At 45.7% G+C, this 13435-nt stretch overlaps 1 protein-coding gene across 4 annotated transcripts in view; it reads left to right on the forward strand.

Moving 5' to 3' along the window:
- The first annotated feature begins 992 nt into the window (after positions 1–992).
- NRG2 (neuregulin 2) overlaps positions 993–13435 on the forward strand; it is a 187515-nt gene continuing 175072 nt past the window's right edge. For all 4 annotated transcript variants that reach the window (XR_015249619.1, XM_086702801.1, XM_025924119.2 and 1 more), the window contains exon 1: positions 993–1963. Coding sequence is in view for 3 of the 4 variants with exons in the window: in XM_086702801.1 (XP_086558927.1) it covers positions 1216–1963 (748 nt within the window). In the remaining variant the exon portion in view is untranslated. The remainder of the gene's footprint in view (positions 1964–13435) is intronic.

A 13435-nucleotide genomic window follows, 5' to 3' on the forward strand; every position in this document is an offset into this window, starting at 1 on the left:
AATAGCTGTCCAAGCCTAAGCCAGACATCCCTGGGCTGGCTTCCTGCGGGGCCCAGGCAGGGGTAAAATTCTCTAAGACCTGAGTAGAATTCCTGTGTTCCACATCCTTCAAGGATATAAGAATAAGCTGGGTATTGAAAACTAGATCCTTATTGATAGGAGGAGAATGGATCCTGGATTTGCTTTTTTAAATCAGATGCCGGCTCCAGTGGACCAAACCCTTCTGCCTCTTGCAAGCATCAGACTTCTACAAAGAAACCTTTTCCTATGGAGCAGCCAGCCTCTGGCCCTGACAGGCTCTGGCTCTCAAGCTGGCTCCCGAGAAGCCCCCTACCTCCCTTAGGGAAGAGTTTTTTTTAAAGAAGATGAGGTTGTGCAGCGCCTGGCCCTGTCTAGCAGCTGCAGAAAGCCCAGAGTCTTGGGAATGGACCCACTCCCAGCCACCACCCTGGTGGCGTTAGGTGTCCTCGATGCCGAGACAAGACTCCACGTAGCCCTAACTCTTTCCAAAAATGATGGGACTGGAATCCTTCCCCACCTCAATTCATACCTCTAGAGCTCACTAGGTGTTGGCAGGGCCGAACACGTGGGGTCGACTAGGGGCCGGCCTCTAGGGTCCTGCCAAGGAAGGGGACAACCCAGGAGGTGGAGGGCTGGCCCGCCACACCTCGCGTGGAAATCTCCCTGGCTGCTCCAGCTGATGGCCAAAAGGCAGGGGCACACCCTGTGTCCCACTCCCACTTTCATAGGACGGTGCCAGAATCCCTTATCTCTACTCCGTCCTCTCGTCACACACTGCCCTACTGTCCTGCCCATAAATCCCAAGAGCTAAGGTAGCGCGATTCCTCCCGCGCCCCTGCGGGCCCCGAAACCGGGCGCTAAGGCAGTGCAGTCCCAAGCTTCCCCTGCAGAAGCCGCGCTCCTCACTCGGTCCGGGGGTAGAGGGGGCGCGAGAGAGCAAGTGGGCGGGCGTCCTATTCTCCGCATCCTCCTCCAGGTCCTGGCGCGCAGGGTGGGAGCGCCGCGCGGCTCCGCGCTGCGCATCGCGGCCCGCTTGCCGCCTGCCCCCTGCCCTAGCTGGGCCGCCTCCCCGGGCTGCCGGTGGAGGGCTACGAGGCGCTAACGTTACGCTGTTTCCGGTTTTCTAGCGGGCTCTGTTTCCCCTCCCAAGGCGGCGGCGGCGGAGCGGCGGAGCCCCCCAAATGGCCTGGCCAGATGCGGCAGGTTTGCTGCTCAGCGCTGCCGCCGCCGCCACTGGAGAAGGCTCGGTGCAGCAGCTACAGCGACAGCAGCAGCAGCAGCGGCAGCAGCAGCAGCAGCAGCAGCGGCAGCAACAGCGGCAGCAGCGAGAGGAGCAGCAGCAGCAGCAGCAGCAGCAGCAGCAGCAGCGAGAGCAGCAGCAAGAGCAGCAGCAGCAGCAACAGCAGCATCTCCCGTCCCGCTGCGCCCCCAGAGCCGCGGCCGCCGCAACAGCCGCAGCCCCGCAGCCCCGCAGCCCGGAGAGCCGCCGCCCGCTCTCGAGCCGCAGCCGCCGGCGGCATGAGGCGCGACCCGGCCCCCGGCTTCTCCATGCTGCTCTTCGGTGTGTCGCTCGCCTGCTACTCGCCTAGCCTCAAGTCGGTGCAGGACCAGGCGTATAAGGCACCCGTGGTGGTGGAGGGCAAGGTACAGGGGTTAGCCCCGGCCGGCGGCTCCAGCTCCAACAGCACCCGAGAGCCGCCTGCCTCGGGTCGGGTGGCGCTGGTAAAGGTGCTGGACAAGTGGCCGCTCCGGAGCGGGGGTCTGCAGCGCGAGCAGGTGATCAGCGTGGGCTCCTGTGCGCCGCTCGAAAGGAACCAGCGCTACATCTTTTTCCTGGAGCCCACGGAGCAGCCCTTAGTGTTTAAGACGGCCTTTGCCCCCATCGACACCAACGGCAAAAACCTCAAGAAAGAGGTGGGCAAGATCCTGTGCACTGACTGCGGTGAGTCGCCCCCTCCCTCTGCTAGAGAAAGGGGGGAGGGGAGAGGTGGTAGAGAATGGGGGTGGGGCGGAGAGGTGCTGCAGGTGCCCAGGCCTGGCAGCGGCGGGCTGCTGGGGGGTGGGGCCGCCCCTGGGCAGGGCGCCTGGCACGGGTGGGTGAGGGGGTTGGGGTTGGGGAGAAGGAGGATCGGGCTCAAAGTGTGCCAGGGGTGGGGGGCGGGGGAAGGCGCTGGCCTGTGCCAGCAGCGATCTGCGGCTGATGTATGGCAAGTGGAGCTGGAAAGCTGCCATCATAGCCCAGTAGCGGCAGGAAAAACGGAGAAGTCCGGGCGGTGCTGGCCCGAGGCTCAGTGAGTCAGGAGTGACCCTCGGAGGCCTTGCCCGCTCTGCTCCCATGGGCCTGCCTTGCTCAGGCTGGAGAGGGTCTGCAGGAGCAGCCGGGCAGACTCCCAGCTTGTGAAGGCCTCCGCTTTACAAGTTCTCCTAGGGAATGATGGCCCCCGCCCCCTCCTTCCTCTCCTGGGCTCCGGGTTCTGCTCATCCACACCGCTGGCGCAGACAGAGTTGGACTTTTTATGCTACTGTTTTCCGTCCTCCATGTGGCTCGGGTGTTTTCTCCATTGTGATTGCCCGTCTTTGCTAAGCAGTTAGCATGCTTTCTCTTAACGTCCAGGACCATCGAGCAGACACCTCTCTTGGCTGTTTCTGGGAGATTTCACTAGGTCTGTTGATGGTGATGACAGTGAAAGAGAGTAACTTACTTCTGCTGAATGCTGTAAGTTCAAGCTCTGACATCTTACTGGCAGGATGTGTTGACTGCGTCTCTGATCTTCATGGTTTTGGGCGCTGCACAGGAACGCAGGTGACTGGAAACAAAACACTGAAATCTGTAGGTCTCTGTAGGTAGGAGTGGAGGTCTCCCATGACAAAAGTCAAAGAAATATCAGTTTAAGAGCTTTTGTTTCTTATCCCTGCACCCAATACTTCTCAGTAAGGTATTTCAAACCAAATCGGCCCCATACTGGAGTATTTGGTGTTAGCTTATCTTGTGCTTATTCATATTGGGGTTTCATTTTGTCCCAAGTAAGGCTGAATTTGGTGCTTGCTGTGTGACTCTGAGCTGTGTAATCACTGAATTGTGACAGATGTCCTGGATGGCCATCGAAGTTGGCTTGTTTACCAGTTTACCAATTGGTTCTAGATAGGCTTTGAGAAGCAAAGAATGTGTAACAGCTCATAGGAGGTTTTGCTGCCCTTATCTTTCTAGATCAATGCCTTTGACTTTTGGAAGCTTTCCTCCTCTTACCAACCCCCCCCCCCCGCCCCTGCCGCCGTCCTTCAGGAGACAAATTTTAATTTAGTGATGGTAGTATATCTAGGCATTATGTTGAACAGTGATCACTTTGATCAGAAGAATCTTGAAGTATCTTAATAAGGAGGGAAAAACTTTGGTGGTAACAGCAGTTTCTCTCTCTGACATTGTTCTGAGGAATATTGTTGACTGCTCTTTAATGTCTTAAATGTTTTATGATGACAAGTTGAGACCAGTTAAGAATGTCTAATTTTTTATTGTTAAGTATTTTATCTGAGACCCCGTGGGGAGCTGTGAATCTGTATTGTGCAGTGGGAAATAGATAGTAAAAACATTTATTGAACCTTGTCCAAGGACAGCTTCTGTTTTGGTTTCGGTGAGTTGCTCCTGAATATGCAAAGGGCACATCACCACATAATCACTAGTCTGGTCCACTGAGACCCAATGGTGATTGTCAGGTAATCCCCTGTCTTCCTCCTCCTCCTTTACTCCTTCCCTCCTGACAATTATGCCTTGTTCGTTTTAGTGAGAGTTTAATAGTTTAATAGTTGAATGTGTGATCAGGAAGGATTTGGAGGTCAGAAATGTTGTCTGCTTTGAGCTTATGATCGCCTCCTATGATTGAAATGGCATGGGTAGTATAGTGCCCAGAAGATACTGCAATCCGTGCTAAGGAGAAGGCTCTCCCACACTGCAAATTGTCAAGGAGCAGGCATGAGCATGGAAGTAAACACTTCAGAAATGCAAATATTTTTGCTTTGAGTTGATAACATATAGATCTGGGTCAGTTCAGGAGGGGGGCTTTATACAAGGGGATTAGAAATTAAAGGACATATTTGCGAGAGGAAACTTGTGGAACTGGTGATCGTGTGGCAGAAGAGCATAGACTACATTTTCCTATTTTCGACTACGGGGTTAAAGAAAGCAGAAAGCGTGCACTGGTGATGGTATATTAAATAAGGAAACAAAATCATCCTAACTAACCACAACACCTTCCTTGTGTTCAGCAGGAAATAACTAACAAATTCATTTTCTGTTTTCTGTCTCTAAAGAAAGCCCTCTAGGCCACAGGGTCATTGGGAACATTTTCTCCTTGGAGCAGATCTGCCCATTGCAAAATAGGGAAACTGGCACTCAGAAACTGTCATCATGGCCGTTATATTGAGCAACTGTGGTTGAATTGTTACTTTGTTTAGCCAGTTCCAGCTCTGAATGTGTCTGGATTCAGAGAGGTATGGTTCCTGGGGAGATCATCTAGAAAGGTGTGTTTTGGTGGGCCAGGACTTTGGGATAATATACCATATAGAGTGATACTGAGCTTAAAAGTTAGCAAATGTCTCGGTAGCATCAGTGAGGGGTCATACTGGACCCTTTCTAGAAGGTCCTCATAATGGCTAATTTCACCGCAACTGTAGAATATCGATTTGAAGCATGTGAAATCTGGCTGCAATAACAGTATGTGTCAGAGGGGTATTTTTATAGATCTCATGTGTATCGTTCATCCAAAATTACTACCTCTGGTGGTAAAGAGTTGAGTAAAATCTTTGCATTTCTAAGATTGCATACATGAGGTGTTTTCTATGCCTTCTGTGGAAAGGAGATGTAAAAGAGTTAGAAAGAAGTCTTAGAGATTAGCAACTCTGTACAAGGCATCCTGTTCTGCAAACGGGCCTGCATTTTTAACAGTGGTTGCATATATTTTGGTATAATCACACCCTATCTTGTTGGTTTCCTATGTATATGCTTTTAAGCTGTTTCCTTGTTGAATAGACACAGCCGATGTGTTACCAAAAAAAAAAAAAAAAAAAGATCATTCTTCCTTTGGAACTTTCTGACTTGCAGTTTTCTTCCAACGTATAGTGTTCTTTGTTGTTAAAGATGGAAAAGGTGTATTCCTGGAGCACTTTACATTCTTCAAATAGTTTTTAATTAATTTGACATCCAGATTCACATGTTAGGGGAAGGTGGTTCACAAAATTTGGTAAAGCAAAAGTGACTGCATATTTTTAAAATGCTGTTTATTTAAAGAATCTTTTCTTCCCCAGCCAGCTGGAAACCCAGCTGTGCTGCAGCTTGAAGATGGGAAAGTGAAACTAGACTAGAAACTGACCATCCATGGTGGTAAGGACAAGGCTTGGTTATAGATTTAGGGGTAGCATTACTATCATAAAGTCATTCGTTCTTTCAGTGGCTGCTTTCCATAGCAGTTTGTAATTCTTGGCGGTGGGAATCATATTTTATCTTTGAGGTCCTTCTCCTACCTCTCCTGGTCCCCGATGTTGGTACTGTGCTGGTTTATAGAGGGACTCTCCTAAGGGTCTTTTGAATGAACAAAGTCAAGTGAAGTTAAAAAAGCAAGCCTCCAGATTAATGCTAAAACAATCTTAACTCTGATCTGTGACACCAAGTCTCAAAAGCTGAATTTGATGATAGCCTTTACCTGTCGCTATGGGAACCTTTTTTCCAAAGGAGTAGTTATCAACTAGAGTACTTAACCACAATGTGCTTAATCACTGTGCTGATTAGTGTTAATGGGATTTGAGCAGTGTCAAGAATAAAGGTCTTGCTGGAGAGGACCCTCTTTTTTTTTCTTTTTGGAGAATAGATTACCACTCCCTCACCCTCATGTTTAAATGAAAATAAAACAACTAAAATAAAACAACTAACAGTTTGAGTTAACAAATATCTTGGGAACTAGAGAGGGTGGCGGATTAACTAACTAGGTGACTCACTTCTTGGTTCCAATCCTCTTTACCGTCTTTTATTATCTAAGACATTTTCATTTTATTTCCTAATAGTGAGTGCATCAATAGCTTTTTTCCTTATAAAATTGTATTTAGCTTTTTGAGTATGTAAAATATTTATACGCCTTATTCCAGAAAGTACATACAAATATATGGTGAATGGGGTGCTTGGTGTCTGATGCTTAATCTCAGCTCAGGTCTTGATCTCAGGATTGTGAGTTCAAGGCCCATGTTGGGCTTTAAAAAAAAAAAAAAATATGTGGTGAAAAGTCTCCCTCTAAGCTACCTGTTCCTAAGGCAATTGAAAAATGACAAATTCTTGAAATGTGTACTTCTCTAAAAGTAAAATGTTTGTCAAAGAAGCCATGTTTTTCTCTTAAAAGATGGAGAATGTTAATTTTGCCAGTGAGTCAGTATTATGGGAACTTCTTCCCAAGCTATATATATATATATATATATATATATATATATATATATATATATATATTCACCACCCTACCTCGCAAATATAACCCTTGGGTCAGGAATGAAAATCCCAAATTGTTTTCCAGATACTTTGCCTTTAAGAAGTTTTCTGTGACAGTGAATTTTGTGATGAATCTTAATTGGGACGCTCAAAGGAGAGATGCAAAGATTTGCCACTGAGCTTTAGGGCCATAGCTCTGCCGGTACAGCAATTCCTACTGTTTCACACTCTTGATAATCTCACAACAGAATCCTTGTGAGAAATCACATGATTCCATATGTGGAAAGAGAAAACTCTACAGTGCATGATTGCTTTGATTTTCATTTAGAAGCCAAGTCGAAGACTTCAGCTGTTGATGAAGAGTTTGATTTTGACTGTATTCCTGTACAATTGGTAAATTCTGGGACTAGCCACTTGGATACTATTTTGAAGTACGTTTAAGATAACCAATTTGAATGTAGTGTTGAGATTTCAGAGCATCGGGGAATTGCCACTCGAATACGTAAGCAAAAAACAAATATGGAAATCCAACAGTGGAAGTTTTTAACCCTCTCAATCCTTCTGGCTTAGTGGCATTTGGTAATTCCGCACGTTGATTTGGAAAAGGAATGTTAATATCAATGAAGTTTCCCCTGTGCAGTCTTCAACAACTTGTTCTGGGGTCTTTCTTTTCAAGGTCTGAATGGTGGCAGTATAATTTGAACCAAAAGTAAAAACCTCCCCCCAGATTTTCAAAGGTATGTGAAATGGGGATTTTTGTCTTGTTTCTAGTGAATTAATCTTCCCCTCCTACTCACTTATTGGAATTAGCGCTTATAAATAAAGTCAGTTTATGAATTTCAAGAGATGATATAGGCAACACGTTAGAAAACTGGGGAAAGTAAGTGAATTAACCGGTGGAAGTGCTAAATTATGACAAGTCTGTGAAATTAGCCTCCTTTAAAAACATCAATGCACACAGGTAAATCTTTGTGAAGTAGAGCTCCATGTTAGGCTATGGCAACTGTAGGAGCCCGGAGGGTGACTAAAAGGCATCAGGATGACTTGAAAGAGGACATGCTGTACTCAGGCAAAGAGCTTGGAGCTCTTGCCAGTCTGGGGTCAAAAGACAGAGATTCATGTTGACTAAGAGCATTTGCTGTTAATCAGCTGTGATGTCTTTCGATAATTATAAATGAGGCTCAGTTAAGGAGCCTTCTTTCTCTGGCGAGTTGCCTCTAGCCAAGTGTGGTATATGAGCTCCATTGTACAGTAACATTCCCTTCCCACTTTGTACTTGCAGTGAGAGCCAAGTTACCTCTCCAGGGACCTTCTCTGGGACAGAGCCTGTTAGCTCTTCCCTGTGCCTCTGCTCAGGACCTGGCCATGCTGCTTGCCTCCTGGGGTGGTCTGGAGGCAGTTAATAGTCCATTTACCCTTGCAGATGTGTCCAGAGTGGCAGAGGCACAGGTATCCTAGAAACTTCCGTATACTACAGCAACACAGCCCCCCAAGATGTGACGTTCAGGTCGCTTTTTATCCTTTTTTCAGAAACAGAATCTTTAGTGCTTCTCTTTTGTCTTCATAGATTTCCTGCCTTGTGCTGATGACATCGGCTTCCCCCTCCTCTTTTCCCTCACTGATCTGTTTATTCAGACTGAGGATCTGTCTTTGTCCTCTAGGCTAGGATGTTTTACTTGGTCTTGATCTTGCTATTGGTCCGACTAACAGAAGACAAACTGAGCTCACATTCCTCAGAACTGAGTGAGAGGAAAGTCACCCCATGGCTAACTACCTGGTTCAGTCCCCGGGACAGTCAGGACATCATTAATTCTATTGTGACAGTGATGCATTTTGGTATTCCTGAGGTTGTATTACTAAGAGAGCTTGGTTTCAATTCCATCTTTCAAACGCTTGCTTCAACAAATACTTATAGGTGTGCTCTGTGTAAAGAACTAGGTATTTTCTGGGTAGTTATATCAGACACAGTTCCTGTCATCAAGGAGTTTACAGTTTGGAAGTACAAAGATAGAGCAGCAGTTCAATCCAGAATATGATAAATGCCGTAAGATACCAGCGTAGTGCTTTTGGGAGCAGGGGAAGCATCTGAGAGGAAAAGAAGATCATATTCAGTTAGAGGATTAAAGAAAGTTTCTTGGAGAAGTAGTTTGAGATGGGATTCTAACAGCCAGGGATAGTTGAGGTAGGGGTGGTTTAGAGACAGAGACCAATTGATTGACTACATGGATTTCATGCAGAGAGGGCCACCATTCTCTTCAGCAGAGGGGCATATTTGTAGTATGCAAAATAACCAGAATGAAAAGGAGAACGGGAGAAAGGGTCTGGAGAGGTAGATGAGGGTCACATTTTCACCTGTTTTGAATGCTAGGCTGAAGACTTTATTTGCAATCACGCAAGTAGTATTTGAACGTTAAGAGCAGTTCAGTAATGTTCTGTGGTCATCGGTGAATGGGTCTTGCACGTATTTTGCTAAATTTATCCCTAAGTATTTCAGGTTTTTTGGATGCTACTGTGAAGGGTATTTTTGTTTAATTTTGTTTTCCAGTTATTAATTGCTAGCATACAGGATGGTAATTTTTAAAATCTTGACTTCGTATCCTGTGACCTTAATAAATTCACTTATTATTCCTAGTAACTTTTTTGGGTAGACTTCTTAAGGAGTTTTCTCTGTGTACGTGACTATGTTGTCAGTGAAGAAAAGACAGTTTTACTTTTTACTTTCTAACCTGTTTGCCTTTATTTCTTTTTCTTTCCCTATTCCACCGGCTAGCACTGCCAAGGACAATGTTGAATACAAGTGGTGAGAACAAACATCTTTGTTCTAGTCGTGGTGGAAAGCATTCAGACCTTCACCATTAAGTATGATGTTAGCTGAAAGTTTTTCATAGATGCCCTTCCTTTAAAAAAATAAAAATTCTACCAAGTATGGTATAATGACTAAGAATTTGGGCTTTACAGCCAAACAGACCTGGGTTTGGAAACCATCTTCTACGTTTTCGAACTCAGTGATGTTGGGCAAATTACTTTCCTATAAAATGGGGATAGTGATAGCACTTAATAGGATAGCTGTATTAAATGAGATAATATGTGTAGAATGATTAGCACAGCACCCAATAATAAATGTTAAAAAATATTAATTATTAACTAAATCTTATGAGATCAATGTGAGCAGGACAACTAATAACTGAAAATTTTAAGTTCTAGAAGCGGACTGCAGGCAGGCAAGGGGGAGATTTTCACCAACCACTGTATTTTTAACCCAGATGTCCCTATTTATCTCAATACAGAGTCACTGGGTAGGGCTGGTTGAGGTGATGAGAAGAGAAGGGATTATGTGTGTGGTCTCTCTGTAGGGAAGTTCATGCTGGTTCTACGGAGGTCCTATCAGTCTTGATGTATCCATGGCTCTCTGTTGATCAATATTCTGAGAAGCGCACAGATAGATACTGCTTTTCTCTGTTTCACAAATAGGATGGCTATGACTAAGATCCATACTCCAAAATGTGCATTTCAAAATCTCAACATGCTTGTGGGGTTCACGTTCTGGAGTCCTGCCAGGCCTGCTCTTTGACTATCACTGGTTTTAGCTGTTATTAGGAGGAGCTGCTGAAAGTCCCTGGAAAATGGCTGACAGTGTCTTTTCTTTTTTCCCCGCCCCAAAAGAGCAGATCCCTGACTCATCCTGCTTTGATTTGGGGGCTTCCAGCATTGGGGATGCTTTCACACTACACTATTCATATTCTGTCTTTCCTTGTTTCTGCACTGAGTTGGTGTGGATCTAGGGGCTGCCCAGGTGTGGTCATGTAACAGGGGGCATTTTTGGAGTTTTGGGGGTTTAATTTTCCTTAATTGATTAATGTGCAGAACCTGATGAAAGTATGAATCGTAGATCCTTAAATGTTTGTAGGACAAAGATTCCTCACCTTGCCTTCTTCCTCTAAATATTTTTTGGCCATTATTAACCCTCAGATCCTGGGCTGACCACACATCCCCAACCTCAAGTGTTCCTTATTATTTTCTTAGAGTTTTAGTATTTATGACCTGTACCATGCATATGACACGTATCATTTAATGCCATGCATTGTTAATTACCTTTTGATGGGTCAGTATCTTATCTACTTCACCTGATTGTAAAATCTTTGGGGGAAGTAAGTTAACATACGACAAATATTTGATTAATGGCTATTGCCAAGAAAGAAGGGAGTGAGTGGATCCTTTCTGCTTTCTCTACTGGCCACTTTTCCCCTAGACAAATTTTAAGGTTCTTCAAATGACAACTCAGACTAGACCAATCATAGAAAGTATTTTCAGACATTTTGATAAAGGGCAGAATTTGGGTTCTCAGTTATATTTCTGTTCACTTTTCTTCCCCTTTGTAATCTATAGCATCTTCATTTTCTTGCAGGTAATTCTCGTTTCTTGAGTTTTAGAATTATGACTAGGTGGTTTTCCTCACACGTGTTAATATTTTGGCTTGTGTTTCCTTTCTGTCTTTTGGTTAGTTGGTATTCTGCAAAAAAATTCTCCAGTTTCACTTGCCATATGACTTTTTAGGATGTTCCCCACTTGGGTTTCTCACTGGAATGTCCAGTTGCACTCAGTTACTTTGACATGTTCATGCTTCAGGCTGAATATTTTAAGAAGTAAGAGGCATGACCAGGTGTCATCTGTAGTAAGCAGAGACCACAAATTACAAGTTGTTGTACCTCGCTGCCTAGTAGGCAGCTTGAGGGCTTCTGAAGGCTAGGACTGGTTCTTAGATCACAGTTGTTTGCTAAAAGGTCGGGGAGGGGAAACTCAGTGTTTCTTCATGTCTCTCTTTGGCATGTTCATCCCTTTTTTTTTTTTTTTTTTAAGTTTATTTATTTAGCTTGAGACAGAGGGAGAGTGCGCGTGAGCACAAGCATGAGCAGGGAAGGGGCAGAGAGAGGGAGACAGAGGATCCCAAGCAGGCTCTGTCTGCACTGTCAGCACAGAGCCCAATGTGGGGCTCAAACTCACCAACCATGAGATCATGAACTGAGCCAAAGTCAGACACTCAACCGACTGAGCCACCCAGGAGCCCTGCTGGCATGTTCATCCTTTACCATTTCCTTGAAATGAGGCATTTTTTTCCACATCTGCTTGGCTGATGTTTTGGGCAGGGGGTTGGGGGTGGGTCTCAAGAGGGTTTTTCTCTTCTAGCTCAGAGTGCCTAAGGATCACTAGTCATCACTTTGCACAGGGCTATGGCACGCGGCTTCCTCAAGTCAATCGCTCCCACTGGTACCTGTGGCCATAAGTATAATCTCAGCAGAGTACCTCACCACAGTTGCATAGGCCAGTGATGAATATCACAAGCACTGCCTGATTGATGACTCTCTTTTGGAATAAGTTTGGTTTCAGAGAGGAGAGTTTATTTACCAGTCAGGATGGAACAGATAGATGAAGGAGCTCTGTCATGTCTCACTTCCTATCATGGAATGAGAAAAAGAATAGCAAGGCTGTATCCAGTGCAACTTTCCCAGTATTGTCATTGGTTGATTGGATTTCAGAGGGAAAATAATAAAAAGAAGAATTTTTAAAAAGGAAGAAACGAGTCTCAGCCCACAACATGATCCAATTGTCACAGAGTGAAACTAAAGCCCACAAGGGAAGAGCTTCTTTCAAAGGACACTGGGGCTTCCAAAGACAGCTTCCTCTTAGTTGGTTTCCTTTTCCTAGTCCCTTCATGTGGGTTCATTTCTGAGAACCTGTTGGTGCTCCTTGCTTCTGAGAGCCCTTGGTGCTCCTTGCTTGGGTCTGCTGTCACACCTGCTTTTGTCATCATTGTAAGTGCCACTCCTCAGCCCCCATTCCCAAGAACCAGAGAAGTTGCCAGAAATTTCTAGTGCAAACTTTCCAATGCTTTCTTGGACGTTAGGACTGATGGACCCATTGAGAAGATAATGAACAAGGCCTGGGATAGGGACCGGTGAGGGAGGAATCACATATGACAAATCTGGTGGAGTTTCAGGTCCAGTTCTTTTGGACAAAACATGGGGTTTTTCCAAGAAAGCCTCTCCCATACTTGCAAGTGTCATTTTCAAAAGGGAATGCTTTTTCCAAAAAGGCTAGTGACACGCATGGGGCCTCCTAGTAACGTGTATGTTAAAGTGTGTTGACCAAGTACTGACAGTCATCCTTGAAGATGGCACTCCCAGGGCTCGGCCCAAATGATTCAGGCCAATACTGAGAAGAACCTAGGAGGTGGAGCCAGGTAGTCATGCTGTGGCCCAAGCAAAACATTACCACCTCTGAGAGAAACTTCTTGCCAATGGGAAAGAATCTAACTTGTAGGTTGAAGGAGGCACATGGAGGGCCCCCAGATTGGGAGGGGCTTCCTGTCTTTGTTTCTCATTATGCAAATTATCTGAGTAGGTTTCTGCTGTGCGTGTTATGCTCCCATCTAACTGAGAGGGCAAATGGGAGCTGGAGCTGAGACTAGTTCCCCTGGGAATATTGTTTTCACCTCTGCCAGTTCCCACTGCCACCCCCCCGCCCCACTTCTACTTTGCCCACAGTGAACATGGGCTCCTAGATTCTTCTGTGTGGTATCACAGCCTCAGGGCCTCTGGTGAATGAGCCTTAGGCCCAGAGCTTATTGTACAGAAGTAAAGGTTAAAGCCATTGGTTTTAGGGGCGCCTGGGTGGTGCAGTCGGTTAAACGTCCGACTTCAGCCAGGTCACGATCTCGCGGTCTGTGAGTTCAAGCCCCGCGTCAGGCTCTGGGCTGATGGCTCAGAGCCTGGAGCTTGTTTCCGATTCTGTGTCTCCCTCTCTCTGCCCCTCCCCCGTTCATGCTCTGTCTCTCTCTGTCCCCAAAATAAATAAACGTTGAAAAAAAATATTAAAAAAAAAAAAAAAGCCATTGGTTTTAGATTCAGTCTGTGAAGGAATCAATCACATCAAGTGCATAGAAGGTCCTAGTTG

Source organism: Puma concolor, chromosome A1 (genome assembly GCF_028749965.1).
Source record: "Puma concolor isolate L17-30 chromosome A1, mPumCon1.1.hap2, whole genome shotgun sequence".
Classification (NCBI taxonomy): Eukaryota; Metazoa; Chordata; class Mammalia; order Carnivora; family Felidae; genus Puma; species Puma concolor.